At 36.1% G+C, this 18,718-nt stretch overlaps 1 protein-coding gene across 1 annotated transcript in view; it reads right to left on the reverse strand.

Moving 5' to 3' along the window:
- cpne9 (copine family member IX) overlaps positions 1–18,718 on the reverse strand; it is a 334,194-nt gene that overhangs the window by 23,833 nt on the left and 291,643 nt on the right. The window contains exon 17 of the mRNA XM_066698379.1: positions 18,182–18,309. Within this exon, the coding sequence (XP_066554476.1) occupies positions 18,182–18,309 (128 nt within the window). The remainder of the gene's footprint in view (positions 1–18,181; positions 18,310–18,718) is intronic.

Here is an 18,718-nt window from a genome sequence, read left to right on the forward strand (position 1 = left end):
CTCCCCCTTCCTTTATCAGATAACTGGGGTTGCATTCGCAACCTATCGTTTTATAATATGTTACTCAATGCAGAATTCAATATTTGTCATAACCAGGGCATACATAAATTACAATTTCATGACAATTTCTAAACCTGTATTCAAATACCCAGATCTGTTATGTTCATTGTTTAGCAATTGTAATATGGTCCAGGGTTGGATAGTGGGAGGATTTTACATCCCAACATGAATGTATCATTTTCTTGATGCTAGAACACAGATGAACTCCCAACACACATGATCAGACAAGTCCACGCAGAGGAAACAGGAAACTTACCTACCTGACAGTATTAAAGGCTGCTGACTCAATTTTTTGAAGTCTAGGTATCGCGTCTCAAGAAAGAATGAGGAGGGCAATGGCTTAAGAGAAGCAACAACTCTAGGTTAATGACTTGGCTTTGAACTCTGACTGTGTGAGACCCTGCCCCTGGAGAACGACTATTGCTTAAACTTCTAACTACAAGATTGCCTTGCCCCTCTAGACTGCTGCTGTTAGTATTGTTACGTCCCTGCACAATCCCTCCGGATTTAACACTAACCCGAAAGGAGATTGAATAAAAAACTTTTGAATGTTTATTTAGTGTAATCACAAAACCAAAACCAACAGTAGGCCTTAAAGAAAAAAAAATGAACAAACCTAACCCAAAAGAAACAAAACTTGCCTGTTGTCTAACAACCCACAAAAATAACAAAACCAGAAAGAAAAATCTTCCAGAACTAAACTGATCTACTCTAACGTGTCCTAACAAAATAACAAACAAAACACAAAGCAACAAAAGGCCATCAAAATTATAAACAAAATCTGTGTACAAAACAAAACACAGGGAATAAAAGAGTGACCGGTGATACACTCTCCCCCGTGTGTTTGTCAAGTCTCAAGCCCCCTCTCTCTCTTCCATGGGAGAACATCCACTATTTATCTGGCCCATGTAAAATGTCGGCAAGTGCACACATTCAGCGCATAATAAAGCAAGCACAGACTTCAGACACTTGGCAAAAGGAAAGCCACGTAACAGTATCTGTCATCAAACAGCATTGCTGTCCAACCCCATCAAGAAGGGAGAGTCCTGGCTACAACTCGAGCTCCAGGAGAACTGGGTGCCATACATAAATCCAGCTGCACCAGAACATTTCACAGAGCTGGAGTATTACATCACCTTGCTCCAACACCACACACAGCCCAGCACCAGATTACACAATGTACCACCTGTCTTTAAGATACCAGAGCAAGAAAAAGAAAAGGAAAATAGCACAGGGGTCTTCAAACCTGGTCTGGTACCTTTTCCACTGGCATATCCGAGATGGAAAGAACCAAGACAAGAATATTACATTAGGCAGTTATTAACACTTCGTATCAGTGGTGCAAATTCAGTGTATAAATGCTTTAATAATGTACATCTGTTCTTTATATAATTAGAGTTATTAACCAGCTCTTAATTTACATACACTATATGTTCACACTTTATAAATGTGTAATTCTGTGCTAATAGATTTGTTTATGAGATATAGAGGATGTGACATTTGTGACTCCTATACTAAAGAGTTAGTAAGTAATCAATATCAGAACTCTATGAGACATCTCCATGACATTTAAATCACACACAAGGGGAAAAGAAAAGCACTTGAAGTACAGTACTTGCTGTCCATATAAAGGATACAACTGAGTTATATTTATAGCTATAACACAAATTGTCCGATTGACATATGAATACTCCACATTGATTTTCCAAACTGTCTACACTTTGTAGTTCTGAACAAAATCCTCCCTTTTTATATGATGGCAGGGAACATCAACAATACATAATATTAGTAATAATAATAATAATAATAATAATAATAATAATAATAATAATACTATATCGTTCATTAAATAGAACACAAAATGGAATGTAGTTTTCAGCTCAGATCATGGAACAATGGGGGTTATGCGCAACAAACTTCTGTATTCCGTAAAACAGGTCACATCACTTCCAATTCTGTACGTTCTACGCTGACATGGCGCTCTTTTACTCAATATGCCTTCAAGAACTACCAAATGTAGCGGTCTCAGGGACAGTTTTTATCAAGCCTTTCAGAGTTTGAATAAGAATAAACGAATCTGTGATCATGACCAAGTCCCTTTGTTATCCTGAGACGCTTGGTAAATGCATGCACAGTTGTTCTAAGTTCACTGTTGTTGTTTGTCTACTTGTTAAAAGACGAGGATAGTGAGGTCACTGGGGTATAGTTGACTGACTGTATAATAATAATCCGAATAATAATAACAATAGTACGAACTAGCTAGGTCAATGGATTACTGTTACTTTTCCGGCAAATGGATGTGGTGAGACCAGTTTTCCGGTTTGGAAAACATATACAACTGAATACACAGCATCAAAAAATACTCAACATTAATATTAATAATAATAATACAAATAGTCCATGTTCATATACACATCCATAGCACCCCCCATCCCCTCCTATATGAGCAACAGACACATGCCCATGCAGAGTATGCTTATCTATATATTTAACCCTTTACCTCTTTCCATTTTTGAGGGACTACATTTATTCACCATGGTAAAGTGCAGTGTCCCATCCCCCTTGAGTAGTATTGTCTTTTTCAGATAACTGTTTAATTAATTTGCCAGTCATAAGTAATACAATGCCATTAGCAGACACTACATGATCTGACAGCAGGGTGTAAGTTATTTTTGTCAATGTTAGCTATATACAGCAATTTTGTATCTGTAGAAGGGATGTGTGTTTTCAGTCAATACAGAAATTACATATATATTTTAATCTATTCAGATGCTCAATTTTTTAAAGTACAATTATAATTAAGTACAATGCGATATATGATTGTATATGATATCACACAAATTACAATTCTAAAGATAATCTTAGACTAGATAATCTACAGATTATTTTATAAGATTATATCCCCTTGCATACTAAACAATGTTTTGATTTGTTGTGTAATATTAGTGCAACATTTTCAATGGTTTTCCTTCAACATGTCAACAAGTTGGTAGTCTTTTCTCTTTACATAATGCAGAAAGAATTAAGGTGTAATAATATAATATAATAAAGACGATAACAAAAGAAACATATCAATCGTCAAAGATACTAGTTCCAGTTAGTAAATGTTCTTACATATTTTTTTTTTAAATAGGCTAAATTATCAAAGAAAGAATGAAAAATTTGAAAACAAGCAAAAACATTGGCTGAAAATAAACAAACAACACAGCTCCTCACAGCTCCTCCTCAAAATACATAAATGTGGCCTACTTACACTAACTGAAGTAAAAGTGTACACTACCTTTTTCCAATGAGAAATGAGAATGTGGGTGAAGGCAACTTTTAAGAGAAATAGTAATAAAGAGTAAAAGAGGTGGGTCTATCATTAATATATCCTAATTTGCATATGCATACTGCTGCATCCAATGTACTTGGACTGCGTTTTATCTACAAATATCCGATTAAATGACTCAAAAGCCATATGTTTCCCCGTATTCCATTATATGTGATAGCTTAAATATAGCTTAAATCACAATCTTGCCCATCCCGAGAGGTTTTTTTCCCCCATTCCCGCATTGTGCCGTGAGCTTCACTTCTCTACTGTTCCATCACACAAAATCGAACATAATCTATGAATCTCTCTGCTTTTTTTGCCAAGTCACATATTTTTTGCCTTGTCCTGACACCGTAGTTAAAGGATCAGGTAGTGGTTGTATTAATCACACACTTTTCAAGATAGTGATGTATTTCTGCAGTTGGTAAATGCATATATAGTTACCGGTAATGAGGGTTTACCAATATAATTTAAATGTTCTCTTCTTCCTGCAATCGATCACATAAAAACTCCACTCTATTTATAAGTGAGTTTTAAGTGAGTCTTAACAAGCAACAAAAAAAAAAGACATTTAAATGACTTTGAAAGAATTGTCAGGACAGCAGGACTTTTAATTTAAATCCAGGGATGTATGGTCACCATAGTCTTTCATGTTTGCATGTATTAAACCTAAAAAGTTATTTGTTACGGCATTGCAGTCCAATGCAGTACTTTCTCCAGCAGGATTTTTGTGAGCTTTTCAAACACTTTTAAATGTCTTACTGCTTAAACAGCCACACTGAGGTGCACCAAACGTGACCAGTGGAAACAAATTTCAAAATGAAACGGATCCCCCTGCTGTTCTCACTTCACCACCATATGGAAGATTCCACACAGACACCTGTCCAGCAGGTAAAGCACAACTGCTAGTGATTAAGGAGACACAGAGGCCCAGCTCTAAAATATATTATGGAAAAAAGTTATTGCTAGTGACCCTAATACTGAAATAGGAATGCATTTATAAAACAGTCTTTACCCAGGTAAAACACAAAGGTGTCACATTTCAGAATATTGTTGTAAGGTTGTGCTTTGGTTAAGATATGTTTATGTTTATCCACTGCTGTTGATTTGATTCTGTAATACAATGTTGTAGCAGCATTACAGAAATGTACATGTTTTATGTTATATACATGTTATTATTTTAGATGTAGATTTGTAGATTTAAACTGTCCCAAAGTATTTCAAAACAGTGTAAAACTTTATAGCAGTGCCAATGGTTGCAGAAACAGTTTCACACAATGTGCTACTGACATACAGACGAGCTTAAATGTGTTGGTTCCCTTCTCCACAAAAAATGAAGAATGCACAGTTTCCTCTGAAATAAATGACAAAAAGTGGCAACCAACACTGTTTATTCCATATTTAATAGAAATCAGACTTTACTTTTGATAAATAATATTGTAAATAATAAAACAAATGAAAATGGCATGGACAAAAATGATGGGACCATCAACCTAATATTTTGTTGCAAAACCTTTAGAGGCAATCACTGCAATCAAACATTTTCTATAGCTCTCAATGAGACTTCTGCACCTCAAACGGTAGTTTGGCCCACTCTTCCTGACTAAACTGCTCCAACTGTCTCAGGATTGATGGGTGTCTTCTCCAGGCTGCAAGTTTCAGCTCTTTCCATAGATGTTCAATAGGATTCAGATCAGGACTCATAGAAGGCCACTTCAGAACAGTCCAATGTTTTGTTCTTATCCATACTTGGATGCTTTTAGCTGTGTGTTTTGGGTCATTATCATGTTGGAGGACCCATGACCTGCGACTGAGACACTGGGCAGTATGTTTCGCTCCAGAATGCCTTGATAGTCTTGAGATTTCATTGTGCCCCTGCACAGATTCAAGGCACCCTGTGCCAGGCGCAGCAAAGCAGCCCCAAAACATAACCAAGCCTCCTCCATGTTTCACTGTAGGTATGGTGTTCTTTTCTTTGAAAGCTTAATTTTTTTGTCTGCAAACATAGAGCTGATGTGACTTGCCAAAAAGCTCCAGTTTCGATTAATCTGTCCAAAGGACATTCTCCCAGAAGGATTGTGGCTTGTCAATATGCATTTTAACAAATTCCAGTCTGGCTTTTTTATGTTGTTCTTTCAAAAGTGGAGTCCTCCTGGGTCTTCTTCCATGGAGGCCACTTTCACTCAAAAAGCAATGGATGGTGTGATCAGAAACTGACGTACCTTCACCTTGGAGTTCAGCTTGTATCTCTTTGGCAGTTATCATTGGTTCTTTTTCTGCTATTCGCACTATCCTTCTGTTCAATCTGGGGTCGATTTTCCTCTTGCGCCCAGGGAGGTTGGGTACAGTTCCATGGACCTCGAACTTCTTCATAATATTTGCAACTGTTGTCACAGGAACATCAAGCTGCTTGGAGATGGTCTTGTAGCCTTTACCTTTACCATGCTTGTCTATTATTTTCTTTCTGATCTCCTCAGACAACTCTCTCCTTTGCTTTCTCTGGTCCATGTTCAGTGTGGTGCACACAATGATACCAAACGGCACAGTGACTACTTTCCTCCATTTAAATAGTTTGAATGACTGATTACAAGATTGATTACAAATGTGCATTGTCTGAATTTAATTTCACATAAACAGAACTTTGGGTAACACTGTATTTTATTTAACCTACTATGCATGTATTAGCCCTTAACTGTTCACTAACAATCACAAAATAAGACATTTGTTACAAAGAATAAGGCTTTACAATGACCTAATTACACATTTTGACCCTTTTTGACTGTTAGTTGCATTTTCATAATGTATTTGCAACACTGTGTGAACAGAGAATGTTTAAGAAGAGATCCATTTCACCGATGGATGTTTACTGAGTTTGGGAAAAGTGAATACACAATTGGAATGGATTTGATTGAAGATATATCCCTGTACTGCTTTGAGAATTTGTGAAACAGATCAAATTCAATTCCAGTAGAAAACTAATTTCCCTAATACATTTTTCATTAGAAAAAGAAGAACCTAATTGTGATTTTCGTCATGAAAAACACAATGAATGGATATATTTAGCGTATTGTGTACAGAATATCTGAAGGACCTGTGTTCGCAGAAAGCAGTCTATGTATAGTTCCAATAAAACTTGAATAGGTCAAATACATTTGTGTTTCTTAATATAGTCAGAATCACAAAGAACTGTTGTCACATAATAATTTTGCACTCATTACAATAATTGCAAGACCTACTTTTCATACTGCATTATATGATATTATATATATAATAATAAGTGATATTTTAGAGGATATAGTGTTCTAGCAAAAATGACTAATGCTAGCCTTTGGATACTTCTTATTTCTTCTAAATGTATGCCATTATTGTGTTTTTCAAAAGAATTACCTAATTTTTTGTGATAAACTCCAAGTAAGGGTCATGGTAACCACCATCATTATGACTAAGTGTTACAAAAAAAGAACAATTTTCTTCAAAAAACCCAACCAAAAAAAACAAAACATCTGAATGTTTCCTAGTGCAATATACCTTTCTCAACATACACTGCACAGCAATAATTTATTATTTATTTAGGTAACTATTTTCCTTCTTTCACTTACTCCTGTGTTCAAATGAGTGATATCAGGGTGTCAGAACTGGGTAATTGATTTAACGCTTTTAGGTCTGGTGTGTCAATGGTCCTTGGTCAAGGTCTCTCCCCCCTCTGCTCCATTCTGATAGATTCTCCTCACCAACCCACCTCATCCTTTTCCTCACTGATCTCTATTTATTCTATTAAATAAGTGTGTGTATAGGATGAAAATTACAAAAGTGTCTATGATTGTATGTGGGATGGAGGTAAAGGAAATATGGCTGCTGTATTTGTCAGGGAAGTTCTCCTTCTTCTCACATATGAATGTTCCAAGATGCCTGAACATGTAAAACATGATTGTATAAATAACAATATTATTACAATGATAGGACATTTCGTTTTGTAAATAGTACTAATAATACTATCACTACTACTGCTTCTTTTAAGTCTTGAAAAAATGAGGGGACTGAATTCAGTTATTCAAAATCCTGAATGGGATATATAAAGTCTAACTCTAAGAGCTACTTCAAGCTCAACAATAAAATAAGTACCAGAGATCACAGATTAGGTGCATTCAGGGGCGTCGCAAGGGGGTAGGCATCCTAGGCAATTGCCTGGTGCCCCCACATACCCTAGAATCGCCTCTGGGTGCATTATGGACTGAAAAAAGGAAGCTCTTCTTTACACAAAAAAAAGTCCAGTAAATAACCTGAAATGGTACAAAGGTAAGCGGTAAACTGCCAGGTTAAAAAAGTTTAGGTTAACAAAAACGGAAAAATAATGTACATTTCAGAGTTATATACTGTGTTACTACACACTTAAGCATTATTTGGCAGTGTTACACGCAGCTCCTGTGCATAGAAGTTACACTGTATTCCTACAATGCGCACATCATTTGAAAGCTTATTCTCTTGGCTACCAGCGCGTTTCATCCTCAAACACATCCGATTTACAGTTTCCATGCACTGCCGTCATTCAGAGCCCGGGGAGTAAACGTGCAGTCTGCTCCAAGGGGGAGTTTCATTCAGATGGTCACAGATCTCTCTGTTTCGATCGGATATCAAACACACAGAAGTTCAGATCCAGTTATGTAAAATCGTTGTGTATTAGTACACTGTAAACAGAGTTTTCCATCTTGACATGTTGAGCTCTCTACGGGTGTGTGTTGCTTCTACCAAAACATGGATGGTCTTAGAACCGTAAATTTCAATAAAAACTGGAAAAAATGAGATGTTTTAGCACACTTGACTGGTGGTGTAAGCTCAACACGTTTTTCTTTTTTTCTTTATTATAAATATCATCCATACGTCTCCTTCTTCGTAGTTGTCTAAAGCCTCTCGCGGTTGAGGCAAAGTGGAAAGAAAGCCCGTCCGTCACAGGTTTGCGCAGGCGCAGCTCCGGGTTTGTTCACAGCCTCCGTGGCTCTGTGTGTTCAGTGGAAATAACTGCTTATTGATACAGAAACTGCAATACAGGTGTACAGTGCGCCTAAAAAATTAAATCTTGCGCCCAACATCCATACATACAAAATGCTGACTATTGTTCATTATTAGAGAAAATATGTAGATATCGAATGTCATTTTATATTATGTTTTGTTCGGCAATGTCAGTTAATTTCAATTATGTTTTTTTACGTATTTGTTAATGACTTATTTGTTTCATTCACTCGTTTGTTTATTCTAGTCTTGCTTTTGTTTGTTGTTTTGAAAACTCTTATGTCTTAAAAATGTTTTCCTTCTTTCATCTTTCATGGGAGTAGTGCCTACTATTGAGTCAATATTAAACCTCATTCATACTCACTATGTGATGTATATTCAGCCTATATCCTGTATAAGGGGGATGTTTTGCATGATACATTTGGCATTAGTTTAAAGTTTTACACGAATCAGAAAAGGTGGGCTGTGTTCCTTTCAATTTTAAAATGAGAAAATGCACTCACCAGTGAGAAACAGCTGATTCCACATGGGTATATTCAACCGGCCAGTATGCATTTGTATTAGGTTAGCATACATATTCTAGTTAAAATATATCAGCATAACAGCAGTTCTCGAGTTGAGCATTCACTGTTGTCACTCTCATCCAGATACAGCCTAGTAATCCGTGTAAGCATACCAGTGTATCTGTATTGTAGAAGCCCGTGCAGCAACGCACTCACCACAGATTGAATGTGTATCTAATGTGTATCTAATGTAAGCATTTTGTAATCGAAGTTCGGATAAATCAGTAGGTTTTCAATAATTCATGCATCTCTCTCTAATATGGGATTGAAGGTGACTTTTAAGAGTCGACACTGCTGTCAAAGCGGCTGTAGCGTAAACATACAGTATAAATGCTATTATGAATATTTACATGAATGAGTAAAGCATATGGAGATGTCTGGATGATATTTATGGAATATTATACAGTCATATGCTTGCCTAACTTGGTTTGTGCACTGCCACATTGGGTGGATTAAATAAATAAATAAATAAATAAATAAATAAAATCGATCTAGCTTTATCCCAGGCACAGTATACAAACTATGTTTTTCACTATACTGTTTTGCATTGTTACATTGACAAACAAACAATACATAAAGACCCACCACCCCAACCCGGACATATTATAAGTGCCCCTTTTCCACTGGCATATCTGAGCTGTGCCGGAATCAAGTGTGTATTCACTGCAATATCCGAGCCGGGTGAATTACTTCACACGCTGTGTTGGGAGTTGCGTGCCTGATGCTGAAAGATAGTCAGGTTTTCAGATGACAACAATGCAGAAGCTTGAAAGTGTGGTTGTAATTTTGGCTTTTTATTTTTACCTAAAATGGAAGTGAAAACCAACTGGCCTAGCTACAAAACTGTAATAGTGAACATGCAAAGACATACATTAAAACATTCTCAAATGCGACAAAAACAACATTTGAAAGACCGAAACGAATTAATTTAATTTCTATTTGTTAAGCTATAGTATCGTTTAGGTAGTCATTGAACCATGATACTACGGAGTATTCCAGCATGCACTGAAACAGTCAATTTATATAATAATTATATATAAATGTATCGATCTATATATAACATTGTGAACAAATAATATTAGCTTTTAAATGCTTAACATGGCTTACTGTACATAAAATGTAACCATTATATCCAAACTTCACAAATTACAAGACTGACACCTTCCAGGCTGATATTTAAAGTGATATACAAATCATAAGTATATTTGTAGCCCAGCTTGGGTTGCGCTTAAGGTTGAACACGCTTATATGGTTTACAATACTTTTCTTAACGTGGCGTTTATATTGATTGTTCAGTCAAATTGGTTATTGACAATAAAATATGATCTTGTAAGTACTGTAATAGGGTTCCTTTCTATCCCCTTTCCTGTTGTCGGCGAACAGAAGACTCAGAGGCGGTTGGTTCAATAAAGGGTACAATTATATTGTAGAGTAAAGAACGTACAGTCAGCAGAGCTGCGTAATGTCAGCTGAACAGGAACACACTAGCGCTCACACAATACCAAACTGTCATGGTGTCTCTTCCTTTTTCCTCCCTTCTATCAGGAAATTACAACCACAGTAGAAACCTACAAAACCTGCTAGTGGGCAGTGTTTAACTAACAATAGTAATTAACTAAACATTAATCTTACAATAGTACAATAAACCATATAAGAACGGTTTATATGCGGGCTTCACGTTATTATTAGTTGGTAATGTTACTTAATTGTCTCCATATTTTATTGGTAACATTAGGATTACAAACTTTGACAAGTAATGCTTATATTTAAGCACAATTAAGGTACCTTACGCCAGAGGTTCCCAAACAGGGGCCCGCGACCCACAACGGGGTACTAGGAGGTCCGTGGCAAATTACCCCCCCAAATTTCGTACTCCGGCGAAAATACCGTCAGTCCCCACCCAAACAACCCGCCCCTGCTCTCTCACGTCTCTACCGTCAGGACCCCCCACCCCGCTCTCCAGCTGTTTAACCGTCAGCACCCTCCTGCTCTCGCACGTTTTTAACATCAGCATCCCCCCCGCTCTCATGAATCGTTATTTTTTACCCTCAGCATCCAACCCCTCCTTTATTCACCTAACACATCACCATTGATCCACCCGCTAATAGATAACGCCTAGATAAGGGCGTCTGTCAATAAATAAATAACATCAATATCAACAACAACAACAACAACAACAATAATAATAATAATAATAATAATAATAATAATAATAATAATAATAATAATAATAATAATAACTACACAGCTGTCATCAACTGTGTCTTTGGTTTTTATATTATTTTTTCTACTCATATTTGTAACCAGTGCAATGGACAGGCTTGTAGTTTCATATCAGCAGGGAGATTCATGTTGACGATTTACAGCCTGGAGCCTGTGTATGCTTTAAAAACACCATCTTGCTCTTCTGCCCCCCGGTTTCTCTGTCTGCCTGAGCATCTTGGAAGCCACACCAGGAGAACATGTCTCCTCACAGCTCCTCATATTTTAGATGTAATTCAGCTGAGCTGCGAAATTTCCTCCCGCGACTCTTCCGCAACTTTTCGCCCTCACACCTTGTAAACATTTTTATTTAATCCTACCATGGTTAAACAATGATGCTTAATCTCAGCTATATATAATGCATTCGTTTAATTTGTTTTGATAAACTGTGACATTCCTGTGCTGCTTGTGAGCAAACGTTTATATTTACATTGCATTAATATATTGTATATGTTCCCTGTTCATGCGATTGCACATCATTTGTTATACAATTATTAATTTAGATGAGGAAACTACTTCAATGGGATTTTAATAATTGCACAATAAATTGGATTAAAAGCAGCCTATCTTGTCCTCTTGTGGCTGAAGGACTGAAATATAGGTTACAAGCCAAATCGAGAAAAACATTGCACCCTACTGATCACCCATCCAATAAGCTCTACCCATGATTAATCAAAGAACTCCAAACAAATAAACATTAGAGACAACCGTCAGACACTTATCTATTCATGTCTATCTGTTTCTATCTATAACTTATTTCTGCATAGTTAATAATTTTGCCATATTCATATATTAACCTAAACAATGATCCCACTATCCACTTAAATTCTATTGTTAGAGCTTTCTCACATAATGACTTATTTTCATATCTAGCAGCAAGTGAAAATGCCGTTGAAAGTTGTAGTCAGGGCTAACTAACTAACAACTGTGTTTTGCCTTTAACAACTTTTTTGAATTTCACACTTTTTTGTTTTAGCTTTTAAGGCAGGTTTATGTTGTATTTGTATAGTCTAATGTATTAAAAACACATTTTAAAATTAAAAAATATTCACATTCTATTATTTATTATTTTGCTTGTTCTTTTTTTAACATCTGTAGATATTCTTAAAAAGTATTACTTTTTGAATTGGCTAAAATGATTTCACTTAAGAGAAAAGCCCCAAAACATGTTATTCGAATGCAATGGAAAAAATGCTCATCTAGGAAATCATTGAAAGGACCAGGCATTTTGCATTCCATTTACAGTGCCTTGCAAAAGTATTCCCCCCTTGGCGTTTTTCTTATTTTGTTGCATTACAACCTGTTATTTAAATTAATATTTATTTGGATTTCATATAGTGGACATACACAAAATAGTCCATATTGGTGAAGTGAAATGAAAAAAATAACTTGTTTTAAAAATTCTAAAAAATAAAAAACGGAAAAGTGGTGCGTGCATATGTGTTCACCCCCTTTGCTATGAAGCCCCTAAATAAGAACTGGTGCAACCTATTACCTTCAGAAGTTACATAATTAATTAAATAAAGTCCACCTGTATGCAGTCCAAATATAATCTTTCACATGATCTCAGTATATTTGCACCTGTTCTGAAAGGCCCCAGAGTCTGCAACACCACTGAGCAAGGGGCACCACCAAGCAAGCGGCACCATGAAGACCAAAGAGCTCACCAAACAGGTCAGGGACAAAGTTGCGGAGAAGTACAGGTCAGGGTTGGGTTATAAAAAAATATCTGAAACTTTTGACATCCCATGGAGCACCATTAAATCCATTATTAAAAAATGGAAAGAATATGGCACCACAACAAAACTGCCAAGAGAGGGCCGCCCACCGAAACTCACAGACCAGGCAAGGAGGGCATTAATCAGAGAGGCAACAAAGACACCAAAGATAACCCTGAAGGAGCTGCAAAGCTCTACAGCGGAGACTGGAGTATCTGTCCATAGAACCACTTTACACTACACAGAGCTGGGCTTTACGGAAGAGTGGCCAGAAAAAAGCTGTTTGCCAAAAGGCATGTGGGAGACTCCCCAAACATATGGAAGAAGGTACTCTGGTCAGATGAGACTAAAATTGAGCTTTTTGGTCATCAAGGAAAACGCTATGTCTGACGCAAACCCAACACCTCCCATCACCCAGAGAACAGCATCCCCACAGTGAAGCAAGGTGGTGGCAGCATCAGCAGGGACTGGGAAACTAGTCAGAATTGAAGGAATGATGGATGGCGCTAAATACAGGGAAATTCTTGAGGCAAACCTGTTTCAGTCTTCCAGAGATTTGAGACTGGGATGGAGGTTCACCTTCTAGCAGGACAATGACCCTAAGCATACTGCTAAAGCAACACTCGGGTGGTTTAAGGGGAAACATTTAAATGTCTTGGAATGGCCTAGTCAAAGCCCAGACCTCAATCCAATTGAGAATCTGTGGTATGACTTAAAGATTGCTGTACACCAGGGGAACCCATCCAACTTGAAGAAGCTGGAGCAGTTTTGCCTTGAAGAATGGGAAAAAAAATCCCAGTGGCTAGATGTGCCAAGCTTATAGAGATGAATCTCAAGAGACTTGCAGCTGTAATTGCTGCAAAAGGTGACTCTACAAAGTATTGACTTTGGGGGGGTGAATAGTAATGCACGCTCAAGTTTTCTGTTTTTTTTGTCTTACTTCTTGTTTGTTTCACAGTAAAAAATATTTTGCATCTTCAAGTGGAGCTGCGTAAATCAAATGATACAAACCCCCAAAAAATCTATTTTAATTCCAGGTTGTTATGCAACAAAACAGGAAAAATGCCAAGGGGGGTGAATAGTGTATGTCAGCGCTATGCTGAATTTACATACTATAGCCATTCCTGACTCAAAGGAATACTATTATAATAATTTCAAATACTTCTGCAATTTATCTTAAACAAATCCCGAGTTTACTGAAGAAAGCTGAAATACAAAAACAATCCTTGACATTATAAGAGGAAACGTATTTGGAATTAATTAATTAATTTAGAATTCATCATTCAGAGGCTAACTTTTTTAGCAGAAGTCTTTATTTCACCTACAGTAACATAAGAACATTAATTAAAAGGTTCAGTCTAATAATAAAAAGGCCACCACTGTCTGAATTGTGTATTAAATCACGGGATTACCCAGATACTTCCCTGAGGTTTACAGAACAGGTCTAAAACAAAGTATAATTGGTAATTTAATACTTTCAAAACCATTTTATTATTTCTATTTTATTCTCAGTGTGGATGAAACTGGAGACCGGTAGTGGTTTGATGAAAAGGGTCTGAAATGTAATTAGAATTTACTCAGCTGCAGTCTTATTCCCTCCAGATTAATCTATCTAATCCTTACAATGCACTTAATCTTGCCCTGTTGAGTACAAGGCAAGGATAATTAATTCATAAATGTACACATACAAATAATAATAGCATTTAATGAATTTAAATGTCAAATTTTTAACCTTACTGTGCGGCTAGAACAACAAATAAACTTTTTTTTTTTTCATCTGGGTTAGCATATCACATACAGCAACTATGAATAAAGGATTCTAAAGTAGAATCAACATTTTAGGCTTAAGCAAATAAGGGAATTATGAACATATAAGCATGTTTAGACAAACAAAAGGGAAATGGACATAATTGCCTTGACTAAAAATAAGAAAATATAGCCTACAACACAATAAAAAGGCAATTTAGTTTTGATTTTGTATTCAGTAATTTAGCCTTTATGTTAAGTTCCCCTTTTTCATAACCCGCCCAGCACACCACAAGCGAAGATGATTACAGACACACTCATCATCTTGAAATGAAGACTTTCAGATACTTTGTAATTCTGAATATAGTTTTTTTAAATAACAAGTATACGATATAATTCTTCAATTCCAAAAGAGGACTATATTATTTCCTCATAAATTTGACAATCTGCAATTTAATGGTGAAACATATTTTATTCAATTTCATTGTGATGAGGCTGAGTTACTATCCAAGCTCTGCAGTTGTCATGCAGGTTCCTCTCAATAATGTGGATTGATTAAAATGTCATTTCAAAACCACACATAAGCAGCACTAATTACACCCACCTGAATATAAAAGGCAACTAAATTCCAATTCTCATAATATATTATGGTAATTACGTTTTTATTTTAAGGCTTCAGGTAATGTAAGCAAGTAATAAAATAATGTTTTCTTCATTATCTATAAAGTTTGGAGACAAAAAAGGCACAATAGCACAACTGCTCTTGTAGAAAAGTTTAAGAATACATTATGTGTGGAATTTTTTTAATGTATGGAGACTGTGAAAACAATGTCATTTTTTTCCATAATAGGAAACCTTTACGATGAATAACAAAATAGCACAAGGGAGAAAAGCTACTCTTCTCAGGCAAGGCAAGATACAGGGGGGAAGACCACAGGGAATGTGTCTGTGAAACATTAGAGAACCTTCAGGCATTAAATTAAACTGTGAGCTACAGGAGATCTGTGTTATGTACTCTGCTATCCTTGGAGGGGAAGGGTTTTAATATATGAATATTTCTTCTAATTTTTCTTAACTCTTACAGGGATAACACTAGGAAATTTCCATATAACATACCTTAGATCAGTGGTGCATAATTCAGGTCCTGTAGGCAGTGTCTGCAGGTTTTTATTCCACTTGAGATCTTAACTAATTATTGGCATAACTGGGACAATAAAACAACAGTACCTGATTTTTATGGGGCACATGATCCAGAGACACCTTTAAATCCTGCTTGGTTCAGTGTCCCAGTGAAAAATTGGGTTAACTGTTCCATATTATATGTTTCACAGTCATACATCATACAGTTCTGTATCTTGTCCTTTCTTGTCATTGATTCCCCTCACATTTTCTTTTGTTTAACTATAAACCATCACTTCTTGATCACTTTTCAGTGGGTTCCCGAGTAACTTGTTAACGCCTCTGCTTGATGTTTTGGTTAAGCCCTATATCCCAGGCAGCACTGGTTCCAATCTGGACTATATCATCGCTGGCCAGGATTTTTAATGGGTGGTATACAATTGCCAGAGTGCTGCCATGGTTGGCTTGGTGTGCATGTATGAGCTTTAGATGCCTTCGTGTCTCTTGCATTTAGCACAGGAGTAGTAGCTGTTCGCCAATTCAATAAATACTATCTGATTACTCATAGACAGAGAGCACAAGCAGCAGCAACAACAGTAGTAATCTAACAAACAAATGTATTTCAACAAAAAGTGGTTTTAACCTCAATCACAAACATAAGTAATGCTACATTTTCTAGATAACCATGGCTACTCCTGTGGGAGACCAAGCTCTTGTCTGTGTGTCATGCAATATGTTCCATTTAGTTTTTTTTTTATCTGATCTTAGAGATCACTTATTCCAAATGCTTACAAGATATGTACTGGAAGAACACATTAAGATACAGAGGAAAATCAAAGAGATAGAAAATTGTCTTGATTCAGTCCGCCTAGTCTCTGATTCTGACTGCCTCTCCTGTACTCATTGAATGGCTTCAGTGGCAATGGAAATTATATCAGGGCGACCGCTGGGTCTTGGTTAAAAGGGGTTCCAGAAGTAGAAAATCTGGGTTTTTATTTATTTACAGTACAGTACAGTACAGTACAGATTTAAGATGTTTCTTGTTTAATTCAGCTGGTCAACCTAAATCTCAGAATACCCTTTTTGACCAACATTACAGAATTGCCACAACAGAAAACACCTAAGATTAAGAAATACACAGAAGTTAATAGTCTGAGATTTAATCAACATAGCACAACCCAATAGCTGATTTCTCAGCAAAGATGAAAGGACACATCTGCAACAAGTCAGAGACAAACATGTAGTTTTGACAAGCTTCTAGATATATTACCTTGCAAAACTGATATCTTTTGAATAGTTTTTGTAAACTTCTGTGTATTTTAAAAAGAACATGTTGAGGATTTTTATAAATGAATTAAGTGTTTATACGCCAAGTTAATTTTTCAGAATAAAAATGGTATAACATACATTTCTTTGTTAATGTACATTTCTGTATTCATTCCAAAAATAAACTAATAATAGAACGAATGAAATACTTCAATGTCTTACATTTCTTGTGATATATAGGTTTTATATGATCATTATATTTTTAAATGTAAAATTAATTGATTTTCTGATCTATACCAAGTGCTGTGGTTTGTGTGAGACAGCTGTTGTCCTGACCTATAATGCATTCGCACTAAATGTTCAATTTTCAATCTCTTCTTGATTTCTTATCAGGAAGTAGTATTCACTAACATACTTTCCACTAGTAAAATGCTTGCAATGTGTTAAACATCACTGATGTTGAAGTCATTTACATATGATGCAATATTAATGCAAGGAAATACATGTAAATGAGGGTCTCAAATACTGCTAATGAGGTGTTTAATATGGACACTGCTTTCACTGAGGGGAGATCATTTCCAGGCATGCCTTAGTGTGTGTTAAAAATAGCCACTATAAAAAACAACATCGTAGCATTAATAAGGCAGACTAGCAGATCATTAAAGCGCAGACTGCATAAAATATGTGAAAGGTATTGTGTCACAGTGGAAACAGTGGACATTAATTCCACAGGACTGTATAAGTGGAAGGGTTGTGGAGGGGATATTTTGGACCAGGCATATGTTATTAAGTATGTGTGAGGAGGCAGTGACAATACATTGATTGAGCATGGACATGAAGCTCTCCAGGACCACTAGGGTATAAAACAATTAATTATTGAGCATGCTACCATTGCTCCACTGCAGTCAATAATTCTGGTAGGGATAGAGCTGGTTCTTTATTTCCTTTTTGTGCTCTTGCTTTGACCAGATGAAAACTTGAAGTATTCTGCCAGTCATGGTTAGAAAAACAAAGTAATTGGAGATCCAACAAAATATAATGGAAGTATTAGGGACTGTAATGTGTTGTGGCCTGTTTCAGTGTTACTTGACACTATAGGAGTTACATTAGGACTTTTAATTTCTTACCTTGCAACCTGGTTGATAACAGGGGCGAAATTGGTTGGTCCATACAGTTGTACAGTTCGTAAGCTTTGAAAGTAGGCTTCTAAAACACCCTCAATGCCAATACAATTGGGGTTCTCATTGTCACCATTCTGCAAAAGAAAGATAGTTTACATTTAGTATTTGAAGTGTTGTCTTTCTGACTTATCTTGTATTAAAAACAGTTTATATTTTAGTCTCATTTTAAAGTTGCTAATTTTATTCCATTCATCCAAAACCAGACACAAATCCTGGTTCATTCACTGTCAATTTAATTTCATCCAGTTAACAAAAAGTAACCTAACACTGGAAATATCTTTTCACTGTATTAATAGTTCCATGAATAACAATGAAGTACAAAACTGTCAAATAAAAGGCCTTTTGACTTTTATATGGGAGAAAGAAAATGACAAAGGAATGTTTTACAGTAAGTGAAGAGTTATATTTTCACTGGCATTCAATTATGCCAAAGTGTGTGAGCTTTATTATACTGTAGTAATAATGATAAAACAGACTGAATAA

Source organism: Amia ocellicauda, chromosome 3, assembly GCF_036373705.1.
Source record: "Amia ocellicauda isolate fAmiCal2 chromosome 3, fAmiCal2.hap1, whole genome shotgun sequence".
Classification (NCBI taxonomy): Eukaryota; Metazoa; Chordata; class Actinopteri; order Amiiformes; family Amiidae; genus Amia; species Amia ocellicauda.